We start from the raw sequence: 20,826 nt of genomic DNA, 5'->3' as shown, positions 1-20,826 counted from the left end.
ACCTCTACTAATGAGAGAAGTGATTTGCACATGACAGTCAATAGGGTGAAGACCTGCCTTACTGTAGTGTTGCTTTACTTATTACTTACATAAATTTACATACAATGGAGTAGTAGAACTACAACTCAACTTGCCATGCTTTCTTAAAGGGATTTATTACACACAGTCTTTATTTTCTGTTATTTCTGAATTGTACGACATTCTTTTTCTTATTCTATTGAGATGGTAAAGTGCTCAGTTTAGGGAACAGTCATTCCTACAGAGTGAGTAGAATTTAAGAAAACATATATTTCCAAGTATGGTTAAAATGTCTTACTAAAATGTAGGCTGCATATAACTGATGGACCCTCCCAAATGATTGTGCTAATTAATTAAATAAAATATATAAGTAATTTTCATATTGGACAATCTATCTGATTATTTGGATAACTGATTAATATGTTTCAGAGTAGACATTGCTAGAAATATAGATCCCATTCAATTGTTGTATTTGATTTGATAATTTATCTGTACTAGTCTTATGACTCAGGTGTTATTCTCCACTTCTGTTCCATTTAAAATGGAACACTGATCATCAAAACACACACTGACACACACCCACACCCACATATGCAGAACACCTAAAAAGCATAAATATTCTTAGACGTAGTATCTAATGGGATGTTTCACAATTTTTTAAATGTAAATTTATTTAACTTCTTAATTAAAAAATTTTAATTATCTAAGTCTTAACTATCCATTCCACACTCTGCTCTCCTTCTACCACCACCTCCCAAACAGTTAAATGCCCAGGCACAGTCTTAAAAAAGGACACAATTTATGTCATCACTAGCCACTTGGATGCAGGAAGGAATACAGGATATAGATTCTAAATGGCAGGGTAAGTCCAGAGTCACTCAAATAGGCATTGAGTTAGGACTCTCCAAGGTAATTAAGGGTATCAGAAGTTAGAATCTGAATGTCTTTATAAGAATATCAGGAACTTCACCTTGAGAAATTGTGGCTATTGGACAAAGCATTTAAAGAGAATGACCAAGGTGGAGGGCTCACCTGCTCAATGTTGGCTAGGATTAATTAAATAATAATGGGTTAATCCCTTTTTTTCCTCATGGCTCAACTTTTAGAAGACATGTCACAGAGAGAAAGGACACTGACTAATAATTATTTGACATAGATAGGAAAATAGTGACTGTCTCCCATTGTTAAGCTGCACATTAGAAAGGCTAAGCCTGAGACTTAAGAATGTCACAATGTACTTCCAGCTTCCCTTTTAACCCTGGATTCCAGTTTCCCCAGAACATTTTTTGAATATAGAACATTATTTTCTCATGTAATGAATATATGACAATGAGAAGAAAGGCTAGTTGGTGGGTAAGGCTTATTGACTCACTAAATGCTTTGCATACAAATTCTCAACATTTGGAATTCAATTAGAACCTGAACAAGATGAGCATTAAATACACAGCATGAACCATCAGAATTATTCGGGAATAGATGAATCGAAGAATGTTAAGAGTTTCTATTTTATTTTGTCCCAAACCTGTACTCGTTATCTCTATTCATTACTCCTGCAACTGCTTTATATGAACCTACATTCATGGTTAAATTAGTTCATTCACTAAACCTGACACTGTCCTTGATTTTGTTCTCTTGTACATACCATATCGTGTCTTCTCCCATGCAAATAAATTCTACCCATCCTTTAAATCAAAATTCTCAAGCCAGTGTTTCTGCCAACCCTCTCCTAATAATCTTTTATCTAAGGAAATATCCAACCTAACAATGCGATTACTATTCTTATAGATACCACTGGCTTCATTTACTCTTTCCTAGAAATATTGTTTTAATTATCACATAAAACTTTGGGAGCCTAGAATGTCAGAGAATATGCCCCACATTTATTAGTATGGTGTCTTATGCTAAACACTCAATAAATAATTGCATGTAATAACTTGGTGAGAAATGATAAACCATTTGGTTTTTTTTTAACGCATTATCTACAACAAGAGGTGGTTTTTTACCCTAATTAAATAACTGCCTGCCCTTTGGAAATTTCATCCAGAGTTGGTGTTCTGGACTATGGAAACTAAATGGTTGAGAACATTTGAAAATAAAATGTTGGCTCAGATAATATGCAATACGTTATACTGAATTCACCTACATCCGTAATATATAAGCATTGAACACTACTAATTGGAATTTCAAAGGATTATGAAGTGCTAAGAAAACAGAAGGAATGTATTTTGTTCTTTGGATTCATTAGAGTTTATGTTCTACTCATAAATTTTAAATATAGGTACTGGGCAAATAGTACTGACAGGGAAAATAATACATGGCAAAGACAAGAGGCATACACAATAAAACCTGAGATAAACAGTAGATAGTCACATGTTCCTATAGGAACTCAATCTTAGAGGCCACTTATTAAACTGTCAGAATAAAATTGTATTGTAAAATTACTGATATTAACTTGAGAATAAGCAGTGATTCCCTGCACAAATAACAAAATTACATAATAATAACAACAAGGAACTTGATTTTCTTCTGGAATGATTTATACAGTATACAATATATGAATTTTCAATGACATGTTCTGATCTTCAGTCTGAAACACAGCTGGAGTTTGCATTTATTATTGCTTCACTGTACATAAATGTTCTGAATAAAATAGTGGGAATAAAGAAGGGGTAAATTTACTCTTTTTTAATTTTCTTTACCATTAAATGACCTATTTCAATGGGATTTCTGTGATAAGGCTTTTCAAACTTTATGTGAAAAATAATTTTCCATAATTCTTCCTACACTCTGCTTCAAAAAATACAAAGCAGAATTTTGTTAACCAGCACCTATAATATACTTCATTTCAAAGTAATAAAATGTTCTCTACGTGATACTTATTCATTTTTTATTCATGTATGTCAACTATTCTGGGGGCTGCTAAAGTGCCTCTTTTTTTTCTAATTTAAAATGTTTGCAATGTCATAAAGTCAAAACTTTTACATTCCATGTATGAGGGATTTTTTTAATGGGGGGGGTGATGCTGAGGTTAACATTGTTCTTTACATTGTATTCACTGAACTCATAATGCACTTTGGGAGTTATAAAGGTTCATTTCTCCACAGGCTAAGAGACTCATTTCTAAAAGCACTCAAGTTAAATTTATTCTCCTTAAATACAGTATGACAATTAGGATTCATTCTTGATGAGATTTGTGACAGAAATCAGGAAATAGATAGAATGGAGTTTGGCATCTTTGGTACTTCTGAAAAGCTGAAAATTTTGGCATACTGAAATAAAATGATTGCTCAATTGTTTATTAAAGGACTTCCAATTCTGATTAAAATGGATAACAAGGACTGGATTTACCCTTCTTCTTGGATCAACTTAAAAAAAACCGACAAAATGTATGAAACAACAGTTATCACATATTGGACAGAAGGCAGATCAACTCTGATTTCTGAGATAAGAGTTCTCTAGAAATTAGTGGATTTCTCTAGCTTATTTCCTTGAGAAAGTTTCCAGGCTTCCGAAGAGTAAGGGGAAACCGGAAGAGCCAAGTGGTCCCCCTGAATTGAGCCATGGACTTAGAAGTCTGAGCTGACCAAAGCAACTGAGTTTGTAGGGAACAGCACCAACGGGGAGATCAATGCACAGAATGAGAGTTCTGGAGCTCTGCAGTGGGTTTCTCTTGAGTTTTCATCTGAATATTTGCCAGTGCATGTGTATGAGGAAATTTCCTGGCACTGGGGAAAGAGCTACCCAAAAGAAGCAAGGGAAAAAACAAACAAACAAAAACCTTCGTTGTTCACTCAGGGCCAGGAAAAGTTAACTTCCACAAGCCAGATGGACAGTCATGTAACTCATGGGCTTCTGGGTAAAGTACTCAGAGGTATTGCCTCAGCTGTAGGGAAAAGCCCTATCCTATAGATGGTACCAGTGCTCTGATGCTATGTAATAGCTTAAAGGCAAGCATCAAAAGGTAAAAGTTTTTCCAAGTAACTAAATTGCATCCTAGAATAAAACTCAAAAATATTAAAAAAAAATTTTTTTCAGCATCTTTAGATAAATAAAATGTGTAAGAAACACACAAAAATTACCAAATATGCAAAAATGTAGGAAAATGCAATCTATAATGAAGTGAAAAAATAATAAACAGAAAGACCTAGAAATGACACATGAAAAGATCTATAGACAAGAACATTAAAAGAGTTATTATAACTATATTCCATGTGTTCCACTGGGTAGAGGAAATACTGAGAATGTTAATTAGAATGTGGAGTATATAGAAAAGACTCAAACCAGCTTCTAGAGATGAACACTACCATGTCTAATATGAAAAATACATGTGATGGGATTAACATCAGCCACTTCAGAAAAAAAAAATGGTGGTTTTGAGGACATAGTAGTAGAAACTATCCAAAATGAAACACTTAAAAAAAAAGGACTGAAAAAATGACAAAGAATCAGTGAAAAGAGACTCACTAAGAAATTACCTGCAGGGTGCAAAGATAAAAATGATTGCCAATAGTCTTGTTAGAAACAAGGCAAGAATAGGTCATAGTGAAGAAATATTAAACATACTAAAAGAAAATTGTTGACCTAGAATTCTGTCTCCAGCACAAATGTTTTTAAAAAACAAAGGCAAAATGAAAATTTTTTCATACGTACAAAGAAAAAAAAAAATTAACCTGCACCACTTTATTAGAAGAAATACATTAAGAAAGTCAGGAAGAAAGAAAATAATACCAGTTGAAAGTCTAGATTAACATTAAAGGATGAAGAGTACTAAAAATGATAACAGTATAATTAAGATAGAACTATATATTTTCTTATTTTTTAACTTTAAAGAATATTTGACTGTTTAAAGAAAAAATAATAATGTATTGAAAACTGGTATAATATTTTTGTAAGGTCAATAATGTTAAGTTTGGTACATAATATACATTCTAACCACCGAAGAAGCAAAATAGTTATAGTTAATGAAGTTACAAAGGATGTAAGGTAAATAATTAGGTATATTTAATTAATCCCCCAGAAAGGCAGAAAGAGAAGAAAAAAGGGCACAAAGACCAGAAAGGACAACAGATGCCACAAATAAAACACAAATCATGGGATGATAGATATGAACCCAACCACATCAATATTCACATTAAATGCAAATAGCCTAAACATCTCAACTGAAAGTCAAAGAATGTCATATTAGATAAAAGAACTTGCAAGGCCCAACTATATGCTATCTACAAGAAATTCACTTTAAATATAATGACACAAATAGTTTGAAAATAACGTATCATGCTAACATACAGACCAAAATTAGGCTGCTATATTCATATCAGGTACAAAGTTGATTTCAAAGCCAAATATTACCACTGATAAAGAGAGATGGTTCATAAAGTGGTTAATTCATCATGAGGATATAACAATCCTGTTATAATATGTAACCTTTCTCATTAAAAAAATAGCTTTGACTTTTCTTGTTTTCTTTAGTACTCTTGATGTAAAATACAAATGACGTACCCTCATTTTAAAAACTAGGATGATACTTGAATAAACATACTGGAGAGGATGAAGGAATAGATTGGTTTTTGTAAAGTACTTAGAAGAAATACAGCAAGTAGTTATTCTATAAATACTAAATGGCATGGAAAATTAAGGAGAAATCTAGATTGTTCTAAAAAATAAACTCAAATATGACATTTCCTAGAAAAATACAGAAGATGGAAGAAAAATTTTTGGTTGAATGCTTGAATTGAAGGCTGGTAGAATGAATGACCCATATAATCTCGTATTTTGCCAATTTGATTTTACAAGATGAAATGTATGAAATTATACAAAAAGGAGAATGAAGAAAGGATTTTACAAGATGAAATGGAATTATACAAAATGGAGAATAAAGAAAGGAGATTTGAGGAGTCCTAGTGCTACATATATGATTATATATATATATATATATATATATATATATGATTTTTTTCCTCCAATTGGATCTTTTTATCTTTTTTCCTCTAGTTCAATACCAGTTTTCCTCTAGTTTCAAAAAAATCATAAAAGATAAAATCCATTCTTCCTGATATATTCTGACTAATGATCTCATGGGATGACCTCTTCTCTTCTGTCATTCCTCTCATAGCAACCAGTGCTCATGCTGAATGAATGTAACCCTCCCACTCAGGATTGTCTAGTCAGCATTCTATTATAGCTGAAACTAGGAGTTTACATTCTTGTATTTCACAATGAACTGAATGTCACTGTGTTTAGATTTTTTATTCATATCAATTTCTCTAAATGAGTATGTTTTATGTTTTATGTAACTTCATGCATTTGGTGAGTTGTCTATGTTTAAATACCTGGAATCCTCAACTATTGTTAAAATTGTATTTGACATAGTCTGCTTTTAGGTAAAGAAGACAAACCAGAACACCATGAATGTCAATGTTTATAAAAACACATAACTCAAAGCCTATGAAATTATATTATTTACATATTTGTTCAACTACTGATGTACAAAATAATAATTAGAACATGTTTTATTTACATGTGCATAACATTTTTAACTTAAAAAATTTCAAATGGTGTTACTTTTATTACCTCAATTGAATCTCATAAAACAGATTGTAAGGAAGCATATTATCCTACTCCACAGATGAGAAAACTTAGGCTTAGTGAGTCCCACAGTATAGGAATGAAAAGGCTACTGTGTCAGATATGACTAATAATCTATTGTTAGAGAATCCAAACACTCATTTCATAACAGTGGATTCTGAACAAATTAAATCACAAGCAGAAAACCCATTTTCTCAATTTTTTAAGTGAAATAATCCAAAGTAAAATATTTCCAGTTTATAAAAAAAAGGATATTTGACAATACTTAGACATAGATAATGAATTTACTTTAAAAAGCAGAGTATGCTTAAGGCAAAACTTTAACACCTTTGTAATGATCACAGTGCAGTCTGATATTTGTATTTCTTACAAAGACCAACTTCTCCAGCTCTGTTAACTCTTTCTAGTACCTGTAAACTCTCTGACACCATAAAATAGAGAATAAAAGATTCTTCTACTCCCTATTTTCACTAAAATAGTATAAAGACAGAATTCAAATAATTTTCCCAAGATGAAGCATTATGGCAGAGAAAAAAATATGAATCTGAACCCAGATTCACAATCCCATTCAATCCATCTTTATTTACTTTTTAGTATGCTTGGGTTTTTTTTTTAATGTGAACCTATTAAAATCTCTAATAAACATTGAAAAGATGGTAAGAAGGAAGGCAAATAATGATTGAGTATTCATGGAAAGAGCTAAATATATCTTTCTATATTGGAGTTAAACACTTCAAAATAAATGATTGATGTTATTAAAATCCTAAAAGTTTAATTGTACATTCTTCCTTTCATAGATAATGCCAAATTCTAAGAACATTAGTTTCCCTGTATAGCTCTGATAATCTGTATCAATTGGTGGTGAAAGATTTTAAGTAAATCTCCTTAAGATACATGATAGTTTTAAATGGGTTGATTAGACTAGCCATGTTTCTTTAATCTCAGTTGGAAAAGAAATGGCTATATCTGGACTTTTATACAGAATCACTTTGTTCTCTGACCCTCATGAGTTTGTAAAGGTATATGATTTAAAAAATTTTTTCCATTGTATAAGGACGTGAATATATTTAAAGATGTTTAGTCAAGTGTATAACCAAAATTTAGCTCTTTATATTACTAAACTTTAGTCAGAAAGCTGATCCAAAATGTTTTGTTCAATTAAGCGATATATTCCATAGTTGTTTGTTGTTCCTCTAATTCATTTCATGAACACAAACAAGTGCAGTAGTGCCAAATGTAATTCAGCTGGTAAAAACACTGCCTAGGAACCGACCTTATTTTTATCAAGAATGTTCACTGTAGCACCTGCCCAAATATTTAAAACGGACTTTAAGTTTCCAGTTTTGCTATGATGGTGTGAATTCCCTTTAGCTTATCCACCCCACTGACCAAAACATTAAGCAGGAAGTAAGGAAGAAAGGGAGGGATGAGGGAGGGAGGGAGCGAGGGAGGAGAGCAGAGGGGAGGGGAGGGGAAGGAGAGAAGAGAGAGAGAAGAAAAAGCCCTAAATCCCAAACTACATGATATCTGAGAGAGATATAAAAGTAGACTGACTTCAAAATTAAGGACTTAGAGAAGCCAGGAAAGAGAAAACAAACAAACAAAAAAGAGAGAGGACAAACAGAAAACAAAAGTAAAATGGTAGACTTAAATTCAATCTTTTATATATTCACACTAGATTTTAATGGCATAAAAACTCCAATTAAGAAATTGGGGATCAACAGAGGTGAGGCTTAGAACCTCTCCCCCCCTGTTCTGAGAGAAATCTGCTACATCTGTGGATGTTTTATTGCCTTTGTCTAGCTTGGATTAACACATAGTCTACAGGCACACACCTGATCATCTACATTTGCCCTCTTACAACACTAAACTATGTTTTGTACCTTTATCTTGCATCTACCTACCACTTCAGCATTTTATTAAAAATAATAATAATAAAGAGAGAAATGTGGTATCCACATATAAATCAGGTATAAAAATCAAACAAATATTCATATTTGCACTGACTGCTTATAGTTTATAATGCATGATCAAAACCAAAAGTTTCTGTGATGACTGCCCTTGTACTGTTCACCATGTAACTTATTTACTATGTAAGAATTTGTTCTCCATGTAAGAACTTACTCGTTATGCTTCAGAAGATTGGAGACTGACGAAAATTAGGCTTGGGGTGGATTAATGATTATACATTGAGCATTGAGTTCCCTATACAGAATTTTATTGTTGTTAACAACCATTTGATCAATAAATAGGAGAGATGCCCTCACAAAAAAAAAGAAAAAAAAAGTACACACTTTCAATTGTAAAATAAATAAGTAACCGGGATGTAATGTATAGCATAAGGAATATAGTCAAAATATTGTAACAACTTGGTATGGTGATAGCTGGTACCTAGAATTATCATGTATATAAATGTTGAATCACTGTGTTGTACACCTGAAACTAATGTAATACTGTGTGTCAACTATCCTTCAATAAAAAATAATTATCTAAAAAAAAAAAACTCCAATTAAAATGCAGAAATTTTCAGAGTACACAAAGCAGCAAGACCGAACTATTTACTACCTACAAAAGACAGAGGGACTTTAAATATAGACATAGGTTAAAAGTAATGAATGGAAAAAGACCATTGTAAGTTATAAGTATAAAAAGGCTAGAGTGGCTATGTTAATAACAGACAAAATACTCTTGAAAACCAAGAATATTTCCAGAGATAAAGAGAAATATTTATAATGCTAACTAAGGTGATATACCAAGAAGACTTAGCAATTATAAACATGTGTTGTCTTAATAATAAGCTTTAAAAATAAATGAAGCAAAAAAAATATTGATATGAATCAAAGGGAGACAGAGTCCATGTTTATAAAAGGTGATTTTGACACTCAGTTTTAGTAATTCAGACCACTGATCAAAAAATTTACTGAACATACAGAGGATCAGAAAAAAACTATCAAAGACCTTGGTCTAACTGACTTTCACACAACTGACTATTTAATAACTTCAGAATACACATTATTACCAAGTTCACATAGTACGTTCAATAAAATTAACAGTATGCTGACCCATAAAAAAGTCTTAATAAATTAAAAAATATTGAAATCAAACAGTACATTTTTTAAACATGGTAAAATTAAAAATCAGTAATAATAAGATATCTAGAAGACCCCAAATTAAAAAATTAAACAGCATACTTAACAGCTCTTGGGACAAAGAGAAATCAAGGAAAATTAGAAAATAGTTGAACTAAAGGATAATGAACATGTAAGTTATTAAAGTTTGTGGGATGCAAGGGAAGTGCTGCTTAGAGGAACACCAATAGCTTTAAATACTAACATTATGAGTTTTCACCTTAAGAAATTGGAAACAGAAGAGCAAAGTACAACTACAATCAACATAAGAAAGTAAATAGTCAAGATAAGAGCAGATATGAAATAGGTAAAGTCAAAGTAGATAATAGAGAAAATATTCAAGATTCTTTCTTTGGTAAGATCAACAAAATTGGTAAACCCCTGTCTAGGGTGATCACAAAAAAGAGACCATAAATAATTAACATGAGAAATGAAAAAAGCAGTTATCATCACAGATAAAAAGAGACTATCTCAAATGACTAATTTTATGCCAACATGTGACAAAAGGAAATAGACAAATTTCATGACAACTATAACCTGCAAGAAAAAATACAAAGTATTAAACAACCTATATGTATTAAAGAGATTGAATTTGTTATCAAAAGCCTTCCTAAAAAGGAAATCTCAGTTCCAGATTGTCTGATAGTGAATTCTACCAAATATTTCAGGAATAGATATCAATTTTGCGCCAACCTTTTAAGGAGCAGAACTAACTGTCCAATTAATTTTATGAGGACAGTGTAACTTGAATAAAACCAAACTGGATAAAACACTACATGAAAAGAAAATTGTAGAAATATTTCTCATGAATATAGGCACAAAAAATCCTGAACAAATATTAACAAACCAAATCCAACAATATAAGGAAAGGGTAATAATCATGGCCACATGAGATTTATATAAGAAATTCAAGATTACCCTTCAAATATCAATCAATATAATTCACTATATTTTAGTAAAATAAAGGAGGCAAACTACATGATAATTTTAAGATACAGCTAGGATGAACAGAAACTTCCTCAATCTAGTAACAGACATCAATGAAGAACCTACAGCTAACATCCTATTTCATGCCTCCCCTAAGATCAGGAAAAGTAAAAAATGCCTGCTTCCACTACTTTTATTCAACATTTTATTAAAAATCTTAACCAAGAGAAGACAAGAGGAAAAACGAAAAGGCAGGAGATCAGAAATGAAGCATGAAACTGTTCCTAAGTATATATATGTTTATTTAAATGGAAAATAGAACTAGTAAGTGAATTTAATAGGTTTTAGGATACAAGGTTAATGTTTCAAAAACTGTTGTATATTTCTATGCTAGCAGCAAACAGTGGTAAAATAAATTAAAAAAAACAATTTTATTTAGAATAGTTCAAAAATACATTCATCTTAGTACTACATCTACCAAAAAAACGTGTGTGTGTGTGTATATATATATATACACATATGTGTACATTTGGTTCTAAATCTACCAAAAAAAGTACATACGTGTATATATATAAATACATGTATATTTTTTATACTAAATCTCACAAAAACATTCAGGACTTCTACACTGAATACTATAAAATATTGCTGAGAGAAAGTAAAGAAATTTGAAAACTACGTAGTATTGTATGTCAGTTATACCTCAGTAAAGCTCTTTTAAAAACTCAAATTGTTCACTTTAAATATGCAGTTTTATTGTGTATAAAAATACCTCCATAAAGATGTAAAGGTAGATAAATTGGTCAATCAATAGATTGATCAATAGATTGATAGATAAATAGTGGTTTGTAAAAGAGTCACTTGGTTTCAACTTAATTTTGCTTAAGCATTGCAAGAATTCAGATCTTGTAGATCTATATCATGCACATACATCAAGCCTGGCATTTATGGCTCTTGAACTAAAAAGAATAAGATGTCAAAAGATTAATTATAAATATCTAAGAGTACAAACATTGGTTAAGTAAGTACACTCTGTTTCAGATTAGGCAATATCAGATGTTGCTCAAAATGTTCTTGTATTTCTAGTTCTGAGGCAGGTTACAATGCCTGCTGTCTAAATGGTCAATTATTATTCCTGATAAACAAAATGCTATTTGGAAGTTCTGGTTGCTCATCAAAGAGGAGGTTTATTGGTCAATTATAAACCAAGTAGCTTTTTTATAGTCTAAAATACAACTACATAGTTGAAGTAATGGCTGATACTATGCTTTAATGGACTGTAACATTCCTTAATTCATTTTTAACTGTGCAAGTATTATACAGTCCTTAAAGCATATATTCCACTATTTAGCCAAAGTGTATTTTAGATATATCTTGAATTCTAGTTTTTAAAAAGCTAAAGGATTCACTCAAGTACACATTCAAACTTTGCAAAGAAACCAATTATTTTATTTATTCTATTAGACATTAGAGTAGGCATATCAGTTTTCATAGATTCTTTTTGAAAAGGTATTTAAAATATAATATTTTCTATTGATATGCAATCTTACAGTAGTTTGAAGGACAACAGTGGTTCAACAGTTACCCATATTATTGAATCTATAAAGCTTCAGAAGCACAAGGTTGTCTAGATATTATACATACATATATATTCTTCCTATTTAACATATATAATGTATATATTAATATATATGTATAAATATATGTCTAACATACACTTTGACTAGACAGTGAGCCATATGTTGAAAATATATTTGTTTGCATAACCATGAAGATACCTGAACAAAAATAAAACACTATCTTATTTCATATTATATAACATGGGACTACTTTAAAAAGAGTACCAGCTGGTGGAACTTTAATATGTATGTACTTATATGTGTGTATGTGCATGAAGGTGTTTGTGTGTAATTTCTATTTCCAGATAAGTTTTGAAGTGTAAACTCATGATTATCTATCAATGAGACAGGCTCATACCCATTCCACTTTTAACAGTTGTTCTAGCCCTTAAAAGGTACCTTACAAAGGGAAATTTCTTGATATCTTATTAAGTTTTTGGAGAGATTTGCCAGTGTTAATTCCCCAAAACCTCAACTTTGCTAGATTTGGAGACTCCTGGAAAGTTTCTGTGTAATAAAGAGTATCATTATCAAAAGGACTTGGTGAAGCAAAGAGGTTTTCCCTCATGACCTCATTCTGAGCTTGTACCATGTTCTCTTTGCCAGGGAGCCTGTGCATTTCCACGGGAATCTCTCCCTGCATGGAACTGAGATGAACTGTCAGAGATAATGAATACTAAATAACGGAAAAATGAGTCCTTGACATAGGTTTGATGGCCGTAAAATACATTTTGTGATTGCCTTAATATTCAAATTCGGGGACTGACTGAGAGAATATTATTTCAAAATGCCAAGCTAACTAAAATTGTGGAGATTTTCAGTAGGTGCTTCTCTTATTAGTGTTTGAAGCAATTATAGAGAGAATGGGTCAGTGCAAATTTTCCTCCTGCACTGAGAAAATCTTTTTGTGGTACTGCAAGAAAAGCTATTCAAATTCAAATCAGGCTTCTCATCATAAATGTTCTGTTTGTGAGAGACATTGCAAATAAGCAGCACCCCCCAACCCCACCACCAAGGAGACTGCATTTCCAGTGAGAAGGAGGTCACTGTACTTTACTGCAAACATGCTGTAAACTCAACAGGTAGAATCAACTTTCTTTTTTGCCTTATCAGAAATGCTTAACTTCTCTGCACCCTTTATATGACACATATTTTATTTCCATCTGCTAATGATATCTCTAACTGCACTATGGAAAATCAGAAGTAAAATGAATATAAACACGTTTATACATGTTAGCTCTTTCTGAATGAATACATTTTCAATGAATTCAGTAACATCACAATTCAAATACTGTACTCAGTAAAATGAGGTTGAGTATGCTAGGAGAACTTAGAGGGGAAGGGAAGGGATCAGGAATATTTGTAGAAAGGATCTGATAACTCTAAGTTACTGGCTTGATTGAAAATTCCTTTTTTCTTCTTGTTTCATATTCACAATGACGTAGCCATGTAGCTTTATCTACAAATGCTAAGTGAAAAGAAGATAAAGCGACTAGATAATTCAAGGTTAAAGAAAAAGTTGACAGAGTATCTTCCTAGTGAGAAAAAAAAGATGAAAAATGCATTCACTTTCTTTTTATTAGGATTATTAAGGTTAGAGGTTTCCACTGACCGATGGAAACAGAAATATGATCCATGGCACTTTTTGTATTCTTATGACACATAAACAACGTATATACCAGGGCACACATCTCTGCGAATTTCCCTAGGTAAAATTCCCCAATTCAGAATCCAGGGAGGAAAAATTTATGTGTTTGTGTATGAGTGTGCAAATGGATAGAAGAGAGACAGAAAAACAGACTTGTTTTAAGAATTAATACATGCTACAAATTGAAATCAAATATCAAAGAACAATTGTCCAAGTCAGAAAATTATTTAAAATCAATCAGTGTATTTCCCCTAATAGAATAAAAACCATAGCTACTCACCTAACCTCTCAATGGAGTAATATCTCTGTTTACTATCCACACGCACTGTCTCCGCATAAGGGCTCCCAACACCGTAACCAATTATGTAACCTCGCACCACGATGTTGGGGTTCAAGGGAGGGGTCCAGCTCATGATGATACAGTTGGTCTGGGGCCTCACATGGAGAGAACTTGGCTGGTCAGGGACTTGAGACTCTGGAATTCAAAGAGAAGCATCATCAACCTGTCTCAGAACACATAGCATGGTGAAACCTTCCACTTAAACAAGACTCAATATCATATTCCATAGATGCTCAGATGGTGCATCATTTATTGCCCAAGTTTCTCCTTGTTCTAAGCATGTGATACGTTTTCCATGTTGGAGTTGACTTCCACAGAATTTCTGAAGGACAAGAGTACTGAATTTCTTCCAGAGGAACTGCAGCATCATGCATCTTTATTCCAATAATTTTTGGGGGGAGCTTATCACCGCCCCCCATATATCTCTTCTTAGGTATCATTAACAAAGGATGAAATCAAGGCAGACTTAACTAATACAAAGGGAAATGAAATACCAAAAACTGTCTTACACAATGATTACTTGCTCTGACTGAACTAAAAATGAAAATAAATGTAGCAGTCCTGTCTTAAGAAATGATCAGGAGAAACAGTTTAGGGCCATGATTTGCTCAGCATGATTAGGAAGATACTTGACCCTTGGTTTATTGCATCTGTGAAAAGTGCATTCATTATTAAAGGAAGGACAGTGGCCTGGATTAAAGCCACATGGATTTGGGACTGTGCAATTTGGCTTAATATCAGGGTCTGTCATTTACTATCTGTGTGTCTTCATGGGATTATTTATCTTCTCTGATTATAGTCTAATTAAGTTGGCATTCCAACTATTGATTCACCCAAAGCTTGAAATATGAAAGTAAAAGACCTAAAGAACCTATTCAGCCACTCTAAGCTCATTTCCTTAACTGCAGCGTGAGGATAAAGAAAGTAACAGTCTCATATGGTGTGGGGAACATTTAAGGAGATAATGCATAAAAAACACTGTCATTATGAGTAGCCCCAACTGATGTTAGCTATTAGGGAGAGAATGCACATACCTTGATATACATTTTCTTTTAGGGAAATCAGGTGTTGAAAATCAATGAATTCATATCCTGATTTTTATATCATCATTCTTCCTTATGATCCCAGCCTTAAAGAAATTACGTGTTTTCTAGGACCTTTATCATCATTCAATTAGTAAATATTTATAGAGCACCTATTATGTTTGAGGTGTGGGGCAAGGTATCCATCATGGTCAGAATATAGGACAGCGTGAATATGGCAGACATAAAACCTATACTCTTGGAGTTTATAGTTTAATGGGAAAGACAGACAAGGAAAATGGCAGTTAAAATATACTATGATAATTTTTTTAAATTGAGGTATAGTTGATAGTTCAATATATAAGTATACATTCTTATATTGGTTTCAAGTGTACAACCCAGTGGTTCAACAGTTACCCACATTATTAAGTCCTCACCCTCTCTAGTGCAGTTACTATCTGTCAACATAGGAAGATGTTACAGAATTATTGGCTATATTCTCCAGGCTTTACAACCATACCTGTGACCAACTTTTATCATAATTGAGAATTTCTGTGCCCTTTTACCACCTTTACCCTCCCCACCGACCCACTCTAACCCCTCCCCCATGGTAACCACCAGTCACTTCTCAGTGTCTCTGAGTCTACTTACTGCTCTTTTGTTGATTTTGTTTTGTTTGTTTTTATATCCCACAACTAAGTGAAATCATTTGGTACCTGTCTTTCTCCACCTGGATTATTTCACTGAACATAATACCCTCTAGCTCCATCCATGTTGTTGCAAATGGTAGGATTTGTTTTCTTTTTATGGCTGAATAATATTCCATTGCATATATGTACCACTTCTTCTTTATTCATTCATCTACTGATAGATACTTAGTTTGCTTCCATATCTTGGTTACTGTAAGTAGTGCTGCAATAAACATAGGGGTGCATATGTCTTTTTGAATAGGGGATCTTGTTTTCTTTGGGTAAATTCCTAGGGGTGGAATTCCTGGGTCAAATGGTATTTCTATTTTTAGTTTTTTGAGGAATATCAAAACTGCTTTCCACAGTTGTTGCAGCAATTTGCATTCCCATCAGCAGTGTAGAAGGGTTCCCATTTCTCCACATCCTCGCCAGCATTTGTTATTTCTTGTCTTAAGGACAGTGGCCATCCTAACTAGTGTGAGGTGATATCTTATTGTGGCTTTAATTTGCATTTCTCTGATGATTAATGATATGGAACATCTTTTCATGTGCCTGTTGGCCATCTGAATTTCTTCTTTGGAGAAATATCTGTTCAGATCCTCTGCCCATTTTGTAAACAGGTTGTTTGCTTTTTTGGTGTTGAAGCATATGAATTCTTCGTATATTTTGGATGTTAATCCCTTAACAGATAAATTGTTTAGGAATATATTCTCCCATACTGTGGGATATCTTTTTGTTCTGCTGATGGTGTCCTTTGCTGTAGAGAAGCTTTTTAGTTTGATGTAGTCTCACTTGTTTATTTTTTATTTTGTTTCTCTTGCTCAAGATATGCCAATGAAAAAATTGCTTATACTATGTTCAAGAGATTTTTGCCTGTTTTCTTCTAAGAGTTTTATGGTTTCATGTCTTACATTCATGTTTTTGATCTACTTTAAGTTTACTTTTTTGTATGGAGTTAGTTAGTAACCTAGTTTCATTCTCTTGCATGTAGTTGTCCAGTTTTCCCAACATCAGTTATTAAAGAGGCTGTCTTTTTCCCATTGTATATGCATGGCTCTTTTATCATATATTAATTGACCATATATGTGTGGGTTTATATCTGGGCTCTCTATTCTGTTCCATTGATCTATGGGTCTGTTATTGTTCTAGTAGACTGTTTTGATTACTGTAGCTTTGCAATATAGCTTTAAGTCAGGAAGAATAATACACCCAGCTTTGTTCTTCTTTCTCAGGATTACTTTGGCTATTCAGGGTCTTTTGTGGTTCCATATGAATTTTAGGATTATTTACTTTAGTTCATTGCAAAATGCTGTTTAAATAGAGATTGTATTAAAACTGTACATTTCTTTGGGGAGGATGGCCAATTTGACAACATTAATTTGATAATATTAATGAACATGGGATAGATTTCCATTTATTGGTGTCTTCTTTAATTTCTCTCATGAGTGTCTTATAATCTTCAGAGTACAGGTTTTTCACCTCCTTGGTTAGGTTTATTCCTAGGTATTTTACTCTTTTTGATGCAATTGTAAATGGAATTGTTTTCCTGGTTTCTCTTCCTGTTATTTCACTGTTAATATATAGTAACACAATAGATTTCTGTGTATTATTTGTATTCTGCAACTTTGCTCAAACCAGTTATTAGTTCTAATAGTTTTTTGATTGGGTCTTGAGGGTTTTCTCTATGTAATATTATACAATCTGCAAATAGTGACAGTTTAACTTCTTCTTTACCAATTGGATGCCTTTTATCTCTTTGTGTTGTTTTGATTGCTATGGCTAGGACCTCCTGTACCTTGCTGAATAAAAGTGGTGAGAGGAAATCCTTGTCTTGTTCCTGATATTAAAGGAAAAGCTTTCAGTTTTTCACCATTGAGTATGAAGTTAGCTGTGGGTTTGTTGTTTATGGTCTTTATTATGATGATATACATACCCTGTATACACATTTTTTTTGAGTTTTTATCATGAAGGGATATTGAATATTTGTAGATGTTTTTCAGCATCTCTTGAGATGATCATATGGTTTTTCTCCTTCTTTTTGTTAATGTGGTGTATGATGTTGATTGATATATGAATATTGTACTAATTGTGCATCCCTGGAATACATCCCACTTTGTAGTGATGGATGATCCTTTTGATGTATTTTTTAATTTGATTTGCTAACATTTTGTTGAGGTTTATTTATGTTCATCAGGAATGTTGGTCTAAAATTTTCTTTTTTTGTGGTGTCTTTGTCTGGTTTTGGTATTAGAGTAATGCTGACCTCATAAAATGAGTGGAAGTATTTCTTCCTCTTCTGCTTTTTGGAATACTTAAAGTAGGATGGATATTAGCACTCCTTTAAATGTTTGGTAGAATTTGGCTGTGAAGACATCTGGTTCTGGAATTCTGTTTTTATGGGGAGTTTTTTGATTACCAATTCAATTTTGTTGCAGGTAATTGGTCTGTTCAGATTTTATGTTTCCTCACAGGTCAGTCTTACAAGGTTCTATTTATCTAGGAAATTGTCTATTTCTTCTAGGTTGTCCAATTTATTGGCATGTAATTTTTTATAGAATTCTTTTAATAATTCTTTGCATTTCTGTGGTATTCATTGTGACTACTCCTTTTCTATTTCTGATTTTATTTGTGTACTCTTCTCGGTAAGACTGGCTAGGGATTTGTCTATTAAGTTTATTTTCTCAATGAACTAGCTCTTAGTTTTGTTGATTTTTTCTATCATTATATTCTTTTCTATTTATTTCTGCCTGATCTTTATTACGTTCCTTCTAGTAACTTTGGGTTTCATTTGTTCTTCTATTTCTAGTTTCTTTAATTGTAAGTTTACACTGTTTATTTGGGATTGTTCTTGCTTCCTGAGGTAGGTTTATATTGCTATGTACTTCACTCTCAGAACCACTTATTTTGGTAGGTTTAATATAAGCACATGTAGTCTATTTTTTGAAAATAAGTATTATGGGAAGAAATTTAAGAAAGAATGTGCCTTTCTTAACTTTAATGGTCTATTATGTGCTTAGTACAGTTCCTGGCAATTAATAGGGACTCAAAAATATTGATGATTTAACATTTTTCAAACTATTTCTTTCTTAACTTAAATCTCTTAAAGGAAATATATGTCAAGTTATGGAAGAGAAATTCATGATTAAAAGTAATACTACAACATATTTTTCTGCTTATGTAGTGGCAAAAGGTGACATAATCTTTGCCACCAACTTCATCCATTTTCAACATTTCTAGTTTAAGCACACTTCTAGCTTAAGTGACATATGGAGGCATGTCTTTTACAAAAATTTTTAAGTAGGTACTATCTAACAGCTTTTCAAAATGTTTACATTCTAAAGATGTTACATTAGCAGCATTTTCTAAAGATATTTTTCCCCCCTGAAGAGGTCCACAGTGAACATAAAAGGACAAGTTAGTAGTTGTCTATCCTCAAGTAGCCTCTAATATGATATGCAATGCCACCATAAAAAATATCTCAAAATGTGATATAAACTTCAATAGCAGAAACACAATATTTGTGAAGAATTTCCCACTAAAAACCTTAGGTAAAAGTAATAAAAGAGATGAAAGGGGTGGATTAACACTTTTCAACCCTATTGCCACAGAAACTCTCCAGTGTCCTTGAAATGTAATGGGTTCTCCAGTGAATTCTGTTTAACACATTTGAAGCTTTTGCAATAATTATTAAAACAGCAAAATAATCTGTTAACATTACATTTAGAAAATGAACTATACACTATTCAAATTTTCCACATTTATGACTTTTTAAAAAATAATATGAAAGCCCAACAATTTTAATGACAATACTCAACATCTTTTAGAATAAAAGGGAAAAACTATTTAAAGTATTTTCAGAACAATAATGGTCTCCATCTTTCTGCAAACTATAAAGTAGCTCCCCTGCAAGTTAGTTTAATACCCATACAGTTATATCTATCTGAACTTCACATGTACCACAGTAATGAATGCACAAACTGGCTCTTTAAGAAAAGGAACTTTTAGTACATAACAAGACTCATCTTATTTTTTACTGCCTAAAGGCAGTTCAAATCTTAGATCCAAATCTCAAAGGGATTAATGTATAATGAAAAATAAGGGTGTCAATACTTTAGAATATATGTTGCTTCCCCATCTAAATATTTAATAGGATTTTACCACCCAATTAAGATCATAGGGTCAGAAGGAAGGTGCGTATCAAGGAAGTATTAGACTTACACCAATCATAATATATGGCCTCATCATTGAGACAACTGCATTAGGAGACTGTTCATAATTCAGAATAACCTGTTTGTGCCCACCCACTCACTTCTTAATATAAAGACAAAAATGACAATTTTCTTTTTATGCTACCTTTGTGAGTTTTTTCTAACATAGATGACCTTATAGATTTTGAAAGTGGTTACTACTGGAATGAACAACATATAAAACATCAATTCAGAAAATTTGCTGCAAAGGGATGTGAGATGAGTATACTTTCCTTGGAGGCTGTAACTGGAATCTGCTATTCAGAAGTACATGAAAGATTTTACAAGTACCTCTAGGATAGTGACTGCACATGTAACGCAGAGAAAAGCATTTAAATGATTATTGAAATGACTTGAAACCGAAGGATGCATTTGGCCTGAAACATCCCAATTACTGAGGCACCAAATTTCTACCACAGCCTAAATCATCTAGATAACTAAGTCAACTGCCATTCTTGATCATACTGTGGAATTTTAAATTCTGCCCTACTTTCATTTGTTTCTGAGAAATATGTATTGTTGTTTGAATGATGACAAAGATTTCCTCTAATGAGTAATGTTCATATATAGCACATTAGGAAAGTTATCAAATTAATCCCTGTG

The 20,826-nt window shown here is 32.5% G+C and overlaps 1 protein-coding gene across 1 annotated transcript in view; it reads right to left on the bottom strand.

The window, feature by feature from the left end:
- The window catches only part of DCC (DCC netrin 1 receptor), a 1,116,938-nt gene that overhangs the window by 157,346 nt on the left and 938,766 nt on the right, over window positions 1-20,826 (bottom strand). The window contains exon 15 of the mRNA XM_037016530.2: window positions 14,206-14,400. Within this exon, the coding sequence (XP_036872425.2) occupies window positions 14,206-14,400 (195 nt within the window). The remainder of the gene's footprint in view (window positions 1-14,205; window positions 14,401-20,826) is intronic.

Source organism: Manis javanica, chromosome 9 (genome assembly GCF_040802235.1).
Source record: "Manis javanica isolate MJ-LG chromosome 9, MJ_LKY, whole genome shotgun sequence".
NCBI lineage: Eukaryota > Metazoa > Chordata > Mammalia > Pholidota > Manidae > Manis > Manis javanica.
Note: the sequence above shows the minus strand (reverse complement) of the source record. Positions and strands in the feature narration are given on the sequence as shown.